Genomic DNA, 16439 nt, shown 5'->3' with positions numbered 1-16439 from the left:
AGAGGAAACAGTGTCGGGTGCACTTTAAGCACCTTGCCCCCCTGAAGCTGGACATATTCAAGCAGAAGGAGCCCCTCCCTCATGCAGCATCTCTGCAACCGTTACTATAACAGCTGCTGATTTTTTTCCATGGAGTTTGCCCTAAAAATTACAGCTGTCTGTCATGAAACTCCAGGGATCTGCAGAGAATTAAAGAGCTACTTTGTACAGCCATTGTGTGACTGGGATAACCACAGAATCACAGAGTTGTTGAGGTTGGCAGGGACCCCTGGGTCCATCCTCACTGCTCAAGCAGGAACACCCAGAGAAGGGTGCCCATGACCATGTCCAAGTGGCTTTTGAAGATCTCCAAGAAGGAGACTCCACAACTTCTCCGGGCAACGTTTCCCAGTGCTCCATCACCCGCACAGTACAGAAGTGCTTCCTGATGTTCAGAGGGAACCTCACGTGTTCCAGTTTGTGCCCGTTATCTCTTGCCTTGGTACTGGGCATCACTGAAAAGAGCCTGTCTCTGTCCGCTTTGCACCCTCCAAAGGGATAGTTTGCCTTCGATTTGCAAGAGCATTCTTTAACACTTTAACATATGTCTAGGAGATGCTGACTGCATGTCCTACCTGATGACAATCAGCTTCTCAGTGTTTAGTTACACACCTTGATTGTCATTCTCTTTTTCATCCTCATCTTCCTCATCCTCATCCTCCTGGATTTGTTCGACCTTGCTCTTATCTTCCACCAGGGTTATAACTTCATCAGTGTCTTCCAAAACCAGGTATTTGATCGGCACTCCCTAAGGAAAATAGGAGCAGAACATCACCCTGGGTCTGTTCTAGCTACAAACCAAACTCAAGGCTGATGGGGAGTTCTGGCGGGGAGGGAATTTAAAATTCCCTCCCACCTAGCCCATTATTTTTGGGGTATGTCAACAGATTCCTAAAGCTGCCAAACAGGGGAGATCCTGGGACGTGTTTCTTTGGCGCAGTTTCACCTGCACATGAGCTTATTTCACTCCAGACTGACGTTTGGTTTTCAGAAACCAAAATTGTGGCTATGTGGGATTCTGCGTCTGTAGCTGGAATGGTGAAAGTGGACACCTGCTCCACCTCCCAACATCTTAACATGGATCTTCTACTGTGAGAGAAAGCCCAGAGGCCGAACAGTGAATGTGAGAGCTGAGCTACAGGTACATGGTCCACTCTGCTTCCTAGCCCCTAGATAGGTCAGGCTAGGTCAGAGCAGCCCATCACAGCCTGGGAAAATGGCACAGAAGATCTTTTATCTCATGTAGCTCAACAAAGAAGAGTGCTCCCAAGTGTAATGGACTGCCAACCAATGGAAAGCAAAGTGTATTTCTCAGAAATGAGACCTTGTCAGCTTAAAACCAGTTCTGGCACTGTCTCAGCAAGAGGCACTTCAGAGAAAATGCATTTTATAACGAACTGAGAGAAATGACAAACTGCTGGCACCTCCCGTTGGCTCTAAGAGAAGAAACACAACGTGCACATCTCTCACCAGGCCGGGGGAAGCCCTCGGGGGACACTCAGATTCAGGTCTGATCCTGTTTCTTTCCAATCTCAAATGTGACAGTTCAAGCAATTTGGGGCAATGTGTGTTCCCTGGCATTTGTTGCCTCACAAGCTGGGTCAGGCCCCTCCAGAGTTTAGCTCATCTTGATCAGCCTCATTTATCTCAGGCTCTGCCCTTCTCCCAGATCACTGCCAGAGGCATTTGGTTACATCAGTTCGGCACAGACCTTTGCTTGTTTGCTTTCTGGCTCTTAGTTTCATGCTCATTTCCCCTTCCATCTTTTGAACTCCTTTCCTACTGGGCCAAGGGCCTTTAGAAGTCCAAATCTTCTGGGAATTTACACTTGGACTCCTACCTTGGATAGTTCACAACCTTGCATTGCTTTATTGTGCAATGGAGATATCACCCTACGATTAGAGCCCAAAATAAACACTTCCTTTTATCTCCTATAGGCAGGCACAATTGCTCTGCACTACCAAGCTCAGGCAGCTCCAAATACGTGCACAGAGCTATGGAAAGACTATGTTCCCTTGAGCTTTTGGGAAGGTTGTCAAATCACAACAGAGGCAAGCAACACCCTAACACCCTCTCAGGAGAACCACATCCAGATAGTGAAATAAGAGTTGTACAATAAAGAAATCCAACATCGAACCTCATCTGGTGTCTTGAGAGCGACGTTTGACCGGAGCAGAACATTCAAATCCACGAGGTCCCTTCCAAAATACAAAGTGAATGTTAGATGGTGTGATGATGTGCGAAGTCACCTGCTCTGTTCAGCCTGCCCGGCTGGCAATCGCCCCTCTCTGAGCAGCACCACGTCCTCACAGAGCCGTGCTTCGGGGCCCCGCAGTACCTTTACCTGGGAGCCCAGCCCACGTGAATTAAATCAGCGGTGAAGAGCTGTCAGTCCCAAGTGACCTGGTGGGACTGACACAATCTGTGCTTATTTCACAAGGGCTTTGAATTCCCTTTCTATGATTCATGTCTGCGCTCACACACTGGTAGCCACATCCCGGTGCAGCTGCTCTGACGGTGGATTTTGGCTCACAGTGAATGCAGCCAAGAGGTGCCTCTGTGCAAGGAGAGACCACGATGGCAGAAAGCCGGAAGAAAGCAGCCCACACCCATCCTTCCTCCATCTCCTTCCACTTGCACTGCTGCCAGCAGCATGGGCACAGAGCAGACATGCCACATCAAGGTCCCAGCCCACAGCTGCTGCATCACCCGCTGACACACAAACTATAGGAGGGGGCAGCCACTCAGGAATGTGAGATCCTGACTTGTCACGGGCTGCCCACTCTCCCGGCTCCAGATCAAACATCACCTGCGCAGATGGGCAAATAAGCCCTCAACAGATCTGTGGTCTTTGGTCTTCTGATCTTTGTGATCTTGGTCTGTGCTTCCCAAGTTTTCTTTCTGAAATTTCTGTCAGTCTGACTATTCTTCTACTTCTAAATCAGCAAGAGACTCAAGTATTTCTACACTTCCAGCTAGAGTCTGAAAGCAAACTTAACTGATACTGGAGAATCATACCCTCAAACCTCAAATCCTCTCACCACATGTAACATAGTCTTATTGCTTCTCACACAAATCCGAGTAAGCCCACTGACTGTGATCCCATTGTCCTTGCTGTGGGGTAACCGAGCTCAGAAACACCACAAAAAAAAACCAAGGAGAATTCCCCAAACACAGGGAAGCAAATACCTGGACAAAAGGGCGACTCCTGCTTTCCCCAAGAGCTGCCAGGCCAAAAACTCTGCTGTTCTCCTGTCTGCCTCGTAGGTCTCTTTCTGGCTGAGGATGAACACAAGTGGCAGCCCAAGCTGTAAGTGAACAGTGGAAACCTTCTCTGGGTCCTCAGCAACCTCTGTCTGGAAAAGACACACGGTTATACTGCAGCACATCTCCACATATTTGACATATTTCAGCTCTTTTCCACCCAGCTGCCTATTTCAATGGAACTTCATTGAAATCATTTTTGAAATTGCTCAACAGGCTCAAAAGTAATTGGAAAGGGAGGCACAGAAGCCTCATTTTCTGAGGAAAACAGCTGGAAAACCAACCACCAGATCACCATCACTTCAAAAAATTGCTGGAAAGTGAGATTAAAAGCTTGGAACAACTTCCTCATTGAAATTTGGAGCCTAGGAGATGGTTCATAGCCTGCAGTTTCTAAGGCCAATAGGTAACCTGGCAGGCTGATCTCCCGCACAGCCCAAGCCATCGTGTTCTCCCCAGCCACTGAAATAAGGACACCTTCCAGAAAAAGCCTCCTCCCTGATTCTAAAACATCCACTGAAGCAGAACCCCTGCAACCCTGGTTAAACTGTTCCGACCTTTCATGACCGTCCCTGTTGAAAATCTGGGCTTTAACATTCATGTTCTTTGTGACCTGGCAACTCCTGATGTCAAATTTCCATTAATTTCTATTTATCTGACAGCCGTGCCTTGGGGCAATTTGGAAGCCTTGACTGCCACACACAAGAGCTGGCATCCTTTCCCTTCGCGTCTCTGACATGTTGTTTCATGACAGCACAGAGCTGCCTAACAAAGTGCTTCCCTCCACGGGCCTACTCCAGGAGGCTGGCTGACGTAGGGACTTCCCAGCTCCTCTGCCCATCATTTCTGCTGGGCAGAGCTGTCACCAGTGGGAACTGGAGGCCTCCTCTGCCCAGTGGGAAAAGGTAGAAGGAGCCTCCTGTCTCCTGTGCCCCACCAGGGCGTGAATCCTGTCTCCCTGAGGTGCTGAGCCCCCTGTGGGGAGCCCATAAGTCCCAACAAAGTCAAAGAGGCACCTCCACCCCATTTTGAATGAAGCACATTCCCACTCATTGTGCTTATGTACAACCACAGGACCACACATTGGCCCTGAGCCCCGTGAAAAGGAGGTCCACGAAAGCTCAGCAGTCTAATGGAGTGTTACTCACAGTCTCAGACCTGTTCTTTGCTTGAACCCAACCTGGGCGCTTTGCCACTAACTTCACAGGGAAGGGGCAGATTCTCATTCTCTGCCTTGTCCTCTGCTCACACCTCCCTCATCCCCACATCTGCCCCAGCTGCCCTCACACTGCGCAGCCCGAGCGCGGTGCATCGTTTCTCTTTCCCCATCGTACCACAAGAGGAGCCCCCATGAGCTTGAGGTGTCTGTGGATGTTTAGCACGGTCAGGTCCTGCTCCAGGGGTGTCTTCCTGCAGGGCTGCGCCACGTCCGTGGCCTGCTGGCAGTGGCAGAACAACAGCCGGGCAGATGATGCATCAGGCTCATCGCTGCTGGGAGAGAGAAAACAAAACTCACGCTGAGCTAGAGATCCATCAAAGGGTTTAAAAATACCCTGACAGACTGCCGGTTTTTGCTGCCATGCTTTACAGATGATCTCCCAATTCGGGGTGTGACTGGCACATGGGACTTTGAGAGCTCTACTAGTAACAGGTAGAGTTGTGGCCAGGCACCTTTCACAATTATGCTCACTTTCTAATAGTGACCCTGGCTCACCAGGTACAAATGACCTCAACTACAGAACAGTTGGCTTAGCTCAAAAAGGACACAAACACGCTTTTCTCATCGGGACCAGCCTTGCCAGTTCAGTGGGGACCCTGGCATGAGGAGGACAGCTGAAATATAGGCTTACTCATGTCTTTTACCTCACCGATGACATCTTACGTACTATGTAAGGAATATTTCACCTTTTGAACAGCATTGGTTTTATCTATGACAAAGGAAGAAGTGACATCAAGTTCCCTGGATGGTTCCTTGGCTAGTAGTGGTTTCTGGTTCTGATACCATCACTGGTGTTAGGCTGCGGGTCAACTTTGGGAGGTCACATTCTTTTTCCCGTGCATCCATTACACCATCTCCAACATAGGGATCACCTTTTTTTGTAAAGGGCTTTATGATTTCTCTGAGAAAAATCATAAAGAGAGGGTGTTGTGTTAAGACCCCAAAGCCTGACTGCTGGTGCCCTCTCAGCTTTACGCAGGATGAAGCCATCTCCTGTCCAAATGACAATCGTGCCATCTAGTGGCAGACACAAATCGCGATCCCTGGTCACGATCTGCAAAAACAGGATGTGGAAGCAAGCATATTGCTGTATAAACGCCCTGCTGAAGATACAGCATGTTATCTGAAGATGCAGCATGCTATCCGATATTCCCACCTTCCTCTCTGCCCATCCTGCAGCAACTCTAGTGTGACCTCAGCCACAGTGCCAGATGGATTTGTTCTGCAAAGCTCCAGGGAACCCATGGCTGAGATTCGGTCAGTCAGCTAGGGAAGGGAGACATTGGGCTCTTCCCCTTTTAAATCCCAACAATCCCCTTTAAAATCCGTCAACAATGGCTAGTCCAAATCCAGGAACAAAAGCAGCAGTGGTTTTGGAAAAAGCAAAACAGATCTCACTGTCCACCTTGGCTGTCAACCTAATACCATCCTAGGGTGGAGTCTTTTACCTTGAGATGCAAAATGCATATGCAGGTCCTGAGCTTGTTGACATCCAAGGGGGCTGAGAAAGGTCAACACTGCCAGCTGGTCGGAAAGGAGATTCCTAAATACCCTGGAGGACCCCAAGGTGATCTTTCACTGGAAATCATCTGTTCTCTAGCTCAGCATGAAGCCAGCAGTGAGCCCAGTGCATTACAGGCCTGGCAACATTTGGATGCTTTAAATGCAGGCTACAAGGTTCACTTTTAGTGAAAGTGATTTTTCTCCCATGCAAGCTAGCAAGGATGCCAACGATAGATTTTACCTGGGAACCTGAGAAACCAAAAGAGCAGTGCAAGGGAGCAGATATACCTGGAGTGTGTGCATTTGTGTGTGTGTGTGGACATACCCGGTGTCTTTCAACAGTGTTGCCTCAGTTGTCAGAACAAACTGGTGGACAGTCCCGTAGACAAAAGCCACTTCCATCACAGCTCTGTGCTCTGGAAAGAGAAAAGCGTGACTAATTCACTGATGCAGCTCAGTCCAGATCTCCCCCTTCATCCTTCCCAACCACAAGCATCAAGCCTGAAGCTTTCAGGAACTCTCAGTAAAACTCCACAACTGGCTGAAGACATGCTATGGAGGTAACTGAGTCACTGGGGCTGAACCCAATTGCTGATCTCCGGTAAACACAAAGGTGGGGCAAGTGAATGCATTCTGCTACATATCTGTAGTACAGATCTGCCAAGGGGTTTATTTATTAAGGCAGCAACCACTGGCTTGCTTTCTCTGTCCACTCCATCTCTGAAAGCTTGTGTGCTCCCAGCAAAACCGTCTTGGTCAAAATGATTCATTTGGCAACAAGGCAAGACAGAGGTGGGGAGCTCAAGTTTGGGTGGCCCTTTCACATTTCTTCAATTCTCCATTTGCAGGATTCTGAGTCATAAAATGAGCTCCCTTCCGCATTAGTAAAAAAAAGGCTCTGGAAGGGAGCACAAAAGAAAAGCTGAGTGTTAATACCTGCTGTTCCAGTAGCTGGTACATACACGAAGACCATGTTCGACCTCCCTTTCAGTGCATTTTCTATGTTCTGAAGATCCGTCAGTGTTTCAACGTATTTAACTTCATTAAAGAGCAGGGCACTGAGAAGACAGAAAACTCATTAGCAACTGCTTTCTTTTAAGAGAGAATTTGCAGCCACATAATCACGATGGAAAAAAAAAACAAAGGTAAAACTCCAGCTTCTTGCTGGCAGATGCAAGATTCACAGCCAAATACAGCTGCCCAGATGTGTGCTTGGTGAGTCACGTCCAGGGCATAGATTTAGCAGGGTCAAACCATACCAAAGAGAGAAGCAGCCTTCTGCTTGGCTGAAAACAGCCTCTGGAACATGTGCAGTTTATATTTACGCAAAACTTTCTATCGACAAGTGAAAACGGAAAATAAATGATTTCACAGAGATGGATCTGGTCTGTACTTACAACAGAACATTAGCAACGATGGAGTTCACATCAAACAAGGCATCAGTAGGAAATTCTCTGATCAGCATGTTCCCTCTGGGGAGAGAAGTAAAAATATCACCAAAGAAACCGTGAAAGATTAGCCACACATAGTAAATTCATTTCTACCGCGTAGTATCTCCAGGTGTCTGCTGGCAGGTATGGCTGGAAGGAAAATGTCAGGACTGAACTTGGGGAGTTCCTAGGACTAGCAGGGTCTCCCTGATAGCAGTGATATCCTCCTCTGTCCTGTACTATAATCAATGAGAACAGAGCACGTTAGTTTTGAAAATGCCCTCTACCTGATACGTGGAAAAGCTTCCAACTGACAGTCCATGCAGAGACCAAGAGTTAAACCTTCCCATCTATGGTAGGTGAGCCAACCACAACAATAAGAAGGGCACCAAAGAGTGTTTCTTTCTAGGAGTAGATCCAGAACTTAGTGCACTGACTGTAGTCCTGAGGAACTGGTGGTGGGAGCTCAGAGGGTCAGAACACTGACTGAGGATGTCTTTGATGGTTTCATGTAGCAGAACAGCTCTGTGCTGATAAAAAGGAACGTGGGGCAGGACAGGAGTTTTCACGCTGAGGACAAGGCACCTACTTTGCATGTGTGGAACCTTTTTGGAGTACTTTTTGATAAATTCTGTATGCCACTGCTGTCCTCATGGCCCCGTGCTTCCTATGCAGGTATCTCTGCTCCCTGACAGCATTTCCTCCAAACCTTTGTACTTGAAAGCAATTACAGCGGGGTGCCCAGAAAGCCCCCCCTTACCTGAACAGGTAGGCTTTTCTTAATGCATTTTCTTTTCCACAGTATCTTGAGACGTCCTCTTTGGGACAGTTAACCTGGACATTGAAAGTATTTAGTGGACATTTAGCTCTACAAACATCTATAAACATATGGTACCACAGCATTCTCCCATTCCAGAATATAAGTGCTAGCCTTTCCAAAACTGCTGGGAGAGAAAGCACAATCACACAGTGAGATGAACAGAGTGCAGTGCTGAGGACTGGAGTTGGTATTTCAGTTCCCCAGCTCAGCCTGCCTCAATTTGGGTCAGACAGGATTAAAAGATCTTGTGATCTGCCAAGCATATTCAAAGTGACAGACCACTGCTTGCTTACTGAACTCAGTCTGCGTCTGGAGGAATTGAAACACACACACACACACATACATACATAAGCACTTCTTATAAAATCTAATTGCACTTGCATGGATTTGTAATTTGCTCACCTAAATCTGCAGAAAAATTCAGCCAAAAAAAAAATAAAATAACACGTCCTATTTAGCATTTATTGCACTGTATTGAAAAGAAGTGACCTGACCCCCTCCAACATTCTTCACAGTCTGAGCCTCTTCCCTCCCAGTGCACAAGGCGAGATGGAGTCAGGCAAGTTCCATGCCCTGAGTGAAGCAGCAGGCTGATGCTCTTTAGCGCAACACAGTGGGGATCATCTCCTTCCTTGTACCATGTTCAGGGGCACACATCAACAACCAACACCACAAACCATATGCAGCTGTTTGGGAAGTCAGATTAGATCAGCCAGCCAAGCCTGGCACATGAGGTTTCCCACTAAAAAGGCCAATTTTCAAGAAAAATATGAGAAGTTAAATGTCTCCTAAACCCACGAATGCAAACCAAAGCTCTGTTTGAAGTGTGGACAACATTAAGTCTTCCCTGGACAGAGGAATCTACCCAATCCCACAGGCAGAAGGTGTGACACAACCCACAAGCAGGTGTGATGCTTTTGTTTCATAGCAGTGTGGTGTAGTTACCCACAAGCCAGGGCAAGGGAAAAAATGGGATGCCCTGTGCAGCCAGCACCCACTTTCCTGCGGGGTCCCGCTGCTGTCCATCACCGAGGTCGGTAGGGACAATCTCTGTCCACCCCACAGTCAGCCCTGCAGAAATACCCTGCCCCACTCCTTGTTCTCATTTACCTTCACCACTGAAATGCCATAGTCCTGCAGAGCCTCGACCGAGTTCTCAATCTGTTCCAAGAAGGGCTGGGCACCAGGAGAAACTAAAACAGAAAAAAAAAAAAAAAAAAAAGCTGGTTTCAATCCCTTCCTTTTGCAGACAAGGCAGCAGGAGAGCAGAACGACACCTTTTCTCCCCAGGCCAGGCCCTGCTAGCCTTGCTGGGAGTAATTCCCTGCCCTGAGGCTGAGGGGTCACCGTCTGCCCGTGTTTGCCTGAGCTACCTGTGACAAGGGGGAGGGCGGGCATCAGTGTAGCTGTATCGTACGGATGATCCCTGAATCCAGCTGGATTTCTGTCCCCCCCCTTCACTAAAGCCACCATAGCTTTTTTGTTGATAGCTCCCCACCTTCCTTCCCAACACACCCAGCCCCTCAGTGTTCACGGGGGAGCTGCGTTGGGTTTCTCAGCCCACATCCAGGTCTCTGAGAAACCATGCCCGGGGGTCATGGAGGAGCAGAACAAGGAAGGCAAGGTGACGGATCTCCTTGTAATTACGCTGGGAGGTCCTGTGGAAAAGAAACACGGCACCTTTCAGGGGGTAGCTCCTTACAGGGCATCTGGAAAATTAATGAAGAGGCTTGAAGCAGAGTGTCTAGGGACACAACCAGGACAGATGCCACCCCAAGACACTCTGTCTGCCAGGAGCACTCAGGAGCTATGCAAACCCCAATTTGCCAGCCGAGCTTGACCAGCTCTTCAAAACAGCTTTGGGTTTAAAATACTCAGGAATTGTCTCTTCGTTATTCCACTTTCACACACACCCCAACAAGAGCCTCTCCTGAAAACCCAGCTGATGTAAGTGCATGCTGTTGAATACATACCGTTATGGCTGAAATAAGCCAGGGATGCCCTGCCAGCTTGCAAGCTACTGAAATACTCCTGGGGGCTCAACTCCTGTAGCACACTTGTACTTCCCAGCATGGGAATGAAGGAAGCGCAGAAGAGCAGGAAAGAGAAGGAAGGAAACCATCTGTCCTTCTGGGCTGGCATGGTTACTATCGGTTACAGGCACGGGAGAGCCACAACTGCAAAAACAAACAAAAAACCAGAGGAATAACAAAAAAAACCACATATATACGAGTGTTTTCTGTTTAGGTAGGTGCAGCATGACTAATTTACAGATGTGACAGCTACACAAACACCTTGAGGACATCACGAACTAGCTACTCGAACAGTAGGTGATTCACACAACCATGAAAATGACAGCAAAGGCCATTCCCTTTCCCCTGAGTGGTATCTGCAAGCGCACGTACCCTCTGTGCTTTCAATTTAGGGCTGTTTTTCTTCCCACCCCCTTTTTTTTTTTCCCCTTTTGAGTCAAACAAAGACGAGAAAACATCTTTTTGTCATTTAACTCCCCTGTTTGAAACCAGGTTCTTCTGCAGCCTGCCCTTCAGGTACCCATCTCTGCTGCTGAGAGCGCTGCAGCAGGGCTGGTCAACAACATCCCTGGTCAACAACGAGACAAAGCCGGAATTCAAGCCACCGAGAACATGTTTGCTTTGCATTACGAGCTGCAGCTGTTTTCCTTAACAAATGCCCCTGTGTACATGGACTGTCATTCCCCCCAGCACCGTGGCAGATGCTGTCAGCTTGTTATCGCTGCTCCGTTACGAGCCCAAACTCAAAGGCTCGAAAACAAAACAGGCAAAGTCCCCCTGCCTTGCTCCAAGAGCTGGCAGCTAGGGAAAGCCAGGCACGTTCAGCCTTCGCAGGCTCCCTTCTCTCCCTGCCATGTACATGAGGTGTTTGGATGAGGCCTCAGCAGCACACAGGAACAAAGACAACGCTGAGGAAGCAATGAAACCTTTTCATCTGGAAGTCTCCCGTTCTCTCCTTTCCCACTTTGGGAAGAGACAGGCTTTTCTGGTCCTTTGGCTCTCCCATCTGTTCATCTGGCTTGCAGAGGGGACCGAGATCGAGAAGACGGGGGGATGTTTAGTGAACGACAGACTTGGCTGCAGCGGGATGGAAAACTCAACTCAGCCCTGGCACGTTGGAACCAGCCTGGGTCAGAAGGGAGAGCTCCCAACCACGGAGGCAAGGCCAGAGGCGCAGCCCACAGCGATGCAAATACTTCCCAGCGTCGTACCCGGAGGAGGGTGCCAGCAGGTTAAAGCACAGCTCCAACTCCTTCCCAGCCCTGATCTCCCTCCTGGATCGTGTAGTTTTTCCAGCGTCTGCCTTCTGCCCTCTCCACGTCTCCGTGTGGCTGCTGTGCTTCCCCTCACACGTCTCCCAAAGCCAGTCCCACCTGCCCCACTACAGCCCCTCGCTGTCCCACCACCCCAGCACAAACACATCCCACACTTTTCTGGCTGTTCGCTCACAAATACGTGCTCTTCCCTTCCCCATTTGTGTCCTCTCACCTCCTCGTTACTCCTTCCTGCCCAGGGGCTTCCCTCTGGGCCACATCAACCTCTGCTGACCCCTCTCCTTCTCCTCCTTCTTGAATTTTCCACCCTCCAGCCCTCTGTTCCTCCCAGCCCCAGTCTCTGGCTCTCCACAGCGATGTGCAAGTCTCGGAGGTGTACAAAGGAGCTTCAGGAGCACTCCCTGGAGGCACAGAGACAGAACCGGAGGCGAGACTTATCTCCCATATTCCAGGGAGACTTGGAGCACCTGGATATTTGGGATTTTCTTCGTGAATCATGCCCCATAAACATGTCCAAGCTGGCAACCTTTGCAAACATGTCTCCGATCACTGTTCAAGGCAGGAGAATTTGTTGTCAGTCTGTTGTCTGTTCCTTCAGCCTCGGTATTACAACACCATCTACTCGCCCAGCTGGAAATCTGGCAGCGATCCCATCCCCTTTGCTCATATCCTGACTGCCAGCCCGTCCTCCTCCTTCCATCTCCCATTTTGTCCCTAAAATCACTGGTAAGGCCCTTGAGCACATCTTCTCTTAACCCCTGGTAAAGCCAGGCCTCACCCCGGAGGAGCGGTCACTGGCCTGCTCTGCCTTCCCACCAACACATACTGAAACCATGTTTAAGGGCTTCCCAACAACTCTGGAGCTGTGAGCACTTTATTGCAGCCAAAATCAAGTCTGAGCACACCCAGCTGTAACAGGGACCCAACCGCACCAGGGGACGACAAGCAGTCCTCGAAGCACCCCAGGCTTCATGGTGGAGCACTGGAACTGCTCTGCTGGGGAAGGGGAGAACCCCCCTGTGGAAAACATGAAGAAAAGCTTGGCCAAACAACGTTTTAGATAGCACTGGTGCAGCCTGGGGCAGGGAATAGACCTCCGAGGGCTTCCCCAGCCCCATTTTTCGTGCTCAGTGGTGTCGGACCTCACAGAGGTTCGAGTGGCACCGCGCAGTGCCTCTGGGGGCAATGCTAAGGCTGTGTAGGGGCCTGGTACAGGAGTGCCCAGCACACGACCATGGCTCCACTTGGGTGTTAAAAGTCACCACCGTCACCCAGCCTTCCTCACTCGGCCTCTGCCAGAATATTCAGCTTTTAGGCCATCTCCTGCGTCACCCCTTTTCCAGCGGGGGAAGATTAACACCGCGTGGTAAGGTGGTTAAGGCCACTGCAGACGACCTAAAATGTGAGCACATACACCAGAGACACAGAGCACAAAACCTCACGTTGGCGTAACTTATTTCTGCTGCCTGGGTTCAGCTTGGGAATCCTGAATCGTAAACTTGGGCTGGGGTCCTCTGATCACCGCCGGGATCCCACCTACAGTTCCTGCTGCCTTGTCTCACACAGCCCCTCACTGACAATATTTATTAAGCTGCAGCTTATTTCTTTCAAAGGAGGGTGATAGGAGGTGGTTTTTAAGATGCACCGGACAAGGTGAAAAAAAAAATAACCAAAAATATAAATATATAAATACACTTTTGGTCTGAATATATTACACCACTGCTTCATCTTCATTTTATCTCATTGCACCAGTATCTTCCAGGCTGCGGAGCCCCCAGCCAGCAAGTTCTTACTCCCTAGGAATATGCTCCTAAAGCATAACGGAGCCACCTCGGCCTTTCCTGTGACGATCGCTACAGATCCGGCCTTTTGCTGAAGCAGGACGTTCACTCTGCACCCAGCAGGTTTGTGTTTCTGGCAGCCAGGCTTGCCTGCCTGTCCTGCCCTTCCAGCAGCAGCTAACCAGCGCAAAGCCCTCCAAACCCGGCCGGCAGAGGGGACACACAAGAGCTCCAAATCCACGCAGGGCTGACTCAACCCATTAGCTAGAGCAGGCAAAACTGGCCTCCAGCACTCTCCCTGGCATGGCTGGATACCCCAGAACAAATACACACGCTGCTGAAAAACGCAAGGGAGAGCGTAACATTGGCCAGCCAGCCCCGGGGCTCGTCCTGCACTTTGGACTGTGCACACAGGTTTTCTTTAGGGGATCCAGAAAACTCACGGAATCAGAGAATATCCTGAGCCGGGAGGGATCCACAGGGATCATCGAGTCTGGCTCCAGGAAAACCTCTTTGTTTCAGCCTCCTGCTCCCCAGATCACACAGGAATCCCACAAGACACACTTGACTGCCCGGCCTTTCCTAAAGCAGCAAGCTTGCCTGCAGCTAGCTTGTCCAAACACGGAGACCGTCCCAACAGGTGTACTGTCTGCAAGCCTGTTTTCTCCCGAGGAGGCGATAAATTGGTTCGTCAGAGTCACAGAAAGCACCCTTGGGATCCCACAGAAGTGCATCTGGAAACCATCAGCCCACGGCCACTTTGCTGAGTGGGAGCCGGGCTGTCCTGCAAGTTTTTAATTCATCAAAAGACCACGCCAACTGCAAGTGAAATGCCTGACGACTGTTGAAATACTGCTGATGTCAATAAGCAATATTTCAGTCTTTTTGTCTTTTTTTCACGGTGAGGTTATGCGTTGGTTTCATGGAATCCTATGGCTGTGCAGCAATATCGCATCTTCCACTGCGTTACATTATTTTTCACTACAGGCTTCTCTTCCCTGCCCTCCCTCGAAAAAGTGGCCAGCACCAGCCTTCTCCTAATCAGCTGACAAGTCTAAGGTTAATTATCACTACACAGTTTTGCTGGAACAAAGAGCTCATCAGCCAGCTCCCTTCAAAATTTCTGAAGGCAAGTTCTTTGCCCTTGCTGATTTGAGTAAGGTCAAAAAGCCGCCGTTCCCCAGCCCTGAAGCGGTGACAGTGCTGAGCTGGTTCTTCGCCGCTTTGGAAAGGGGCCACACTTGTCCGTAAACACGGAAAGGAAATACCTGCTGCCCGTTTCCACCTGCCCCTTCTCCCCAGCAGCTTGGGGAGGAGGCACATGTCATATAACCGGTGACAGGGGGAAGCCAGGCGACGTTCCCACCCCGGCCAGTTCTGATTACAGCGGTGTCCTCGATCGTATGTTGCTGTGGCGTTGAGCCCTCAGCCACAGAAAGGGGTTTATTTCTACACTGGACGTACCAAAAAGCGTCCCAGCCAGGCTGCCCCGTGGGGACAATGCTGAGAGCCCGAAGCTGTGCTCGGAGGGAAGGCAGAGCCTCACCACAGCGCTGTTTATCCGGTATTTGTCCCCAGGCACTGCTTCAAGGCAAAGTGCTCGCAGGCTTTTTGTGCGCAGACAAACCCGCTTTTCACTAGCGGCATTTTCGGGACGCTGCAGGCTGCTGTGTAATCCCTCCGCCGCGCGGACCAGCGCCAGCGCAGCTCATGTGACTGGAGGCACATCTGGCACACGAGGTCGTGAGATAGCGGGGCTCCTCTCCGGCACACTGACACTTCCCCCAGTGTCCCTGCTGCCTCTCCCCCGCTCTGCCACCCGCACGCCAGGGTTTTTGGATCCCACATCAGGTGTGCACGAGTCCCGGGGAGGAGGGAGGCCCTGGTGTGAGTGTATGAGATATGGGGCAGGAATAAGAGGGCGAGGGTGCCCATAGGCGAGGCTATCGTGAGCTACAGGAGCTGCATCTTTTGGCACAAGGAACCTTTTGACTTCTCACGGGTTGTCAACAGGGTGGGAAACGTTTACATTAAATAAAATCCCAGCCTGTTGTCCGGCGTGCTTTGTCTCGCTGGGCTTTCTGTGACGTGCCTGTGCTGCCCCCCTGCCGTGGCCGTGCCCCTTTTCCTGCCGGAAAGGGACCTCGAGCCGCTCCCCGGAGTTTAATTTTTGCTTTCAGGTCCCACTTCCCAGCACCCTGGAGGGCACCTGGCCGGGCAGCCCAGCACCCAGCGGCGCGGGCAGGACACGCTGCAGCCTCCCAGCGGGAGCAGAGAGCTCTTCCATGCCAGCGCACGGCCAACAGCCCGCGGCGTGACTCGGTGCCATCCTTGCCCCGTGTGTCCCCGAGGACCTTCCTCCCAAAGCCCCTGCAAGGCAGCTGGCCCCGCGATGACGGACGATACCGCTGATGGACGATACCGCCGATGGATGATATCACCGATGGACGATACCGCTGATGGATGTTACCGCTGAGCTGCCTCCGGGCTGGCTCAGGGGTGTCACTGTCACCTACCTGGGATGTCACCTACCAGCGATGCCACCTACCTGGGTGCCCAGCGTGCAGGCGCTGCTGCCAGTGCTGCTCCCCCGTCCCTCGTCCCCCCGCGGGCAGGGCTCCCGTGCCCCAGCACCGCGCTGCGGGTGATGGATCGGAGCCTCAGGGCTCTCGGCGCAGGGGATGAGGACATGGAGGGGACTCCGAGCGACGTCCCCAAGCCCCCGCCATGGTGGACGCCCAACCTGCGCACCCAGCTGCCCTGCTGCTGGGGCGCCCCTCCACCTGCCAGAACCTTAGGGGACCCCCTCAACCTTCCAGGACCTTAGGGGTCCCCTCAACCTGCCAGGACCCTAGGGGACCCCCTGAACCCGCCAGGACCCAGCCCCGTTGCTATGGGGACCCTTCCCCCTGCCAGGACCCTACGGGGCCCCCTCACCCTGCCAGGACCCTCCGCGCCGCTGCGAAGGGCTCCGCCCCGCCCCTTCCCCGGCCCCGCCCCCTCCCCGCACGCACCAATCAGAGCCGCGAACCCCCTCAGCCCCTCCCCCCCACGAGGCGGGGCGCAGCCGCGAGGC

At 51.1% G+C, this 16439-nt stretch overlaps 1 protein-coding gene across 7 annotated transcripts in view; it reads right to left on the bottom strand.

The window, feature by feature from the left end:
- Window positions 1-16323, bottom strand: part of TXNDC16 (thioredoxin domain containing 16) — a 42268-nt gene extending 25945 nt beyond the window's left edge. For 4 of the 7 annotated variants that reach the window (XM_066998625.1, XM_066998628.1, XM_066998629.1 and 1 more), the window contains exons 1-11: window positions 15912-16294; window positions 10249-10452; window positions 9386-9468; window positions 8216-8289; window positions 7423-7497; window positions 6962-7083; window positions 6351-6441; window positions 4638-4794; window positions 3229-3395; window positions 2177-2237; window positions 652-787 (exon numbers count right to left, since the gene is read on the bottom strand). In XM_066998625.1, the coding sequence (XP_066854726.1) occupies window positions 652-787; window positions 2177-2237; window positions 3229-3395; window positions 4638-4794; window positions 6351-6441; window positions 6962-7083; window positions 7423-7497; window positions 8216-8289; window positions 9386-9468; window positions 10249-10417 (1135 nt within the window). In that variant the 5' untranslated portion in view covers window positions 10418-10452; window positions 15912-16294. The other 3 variants (XM_066998627.1, XM_066998631.1, XM_066998626.1) reach the window with 2 other exon arrangements.
- Between the last annotated feature and the right edge of the window lie 116 nt (window positions 16324-16439).

The sequence above is a fragment of the Anser cygnoides genome, chromosome 5 (assembly GCF_040182565.1).
Source record: "Anser cygnoides isolate HZ-2024a breed goose chromosome 5, Taihu_goose_T2T_genome, whole genome shotgun sequence".
NCBI classification, from domain to species: domain Eukaryota; kingdom Metazoa; phylum Chordata; class Aves; order Anseriformes; family Anatidae; genus Anser; species Anser cygnoides.
Note: the sequence above shows the minus strand (reverse complement) of the source record. Positions and strands in the feature narration are given on the sequence as shown.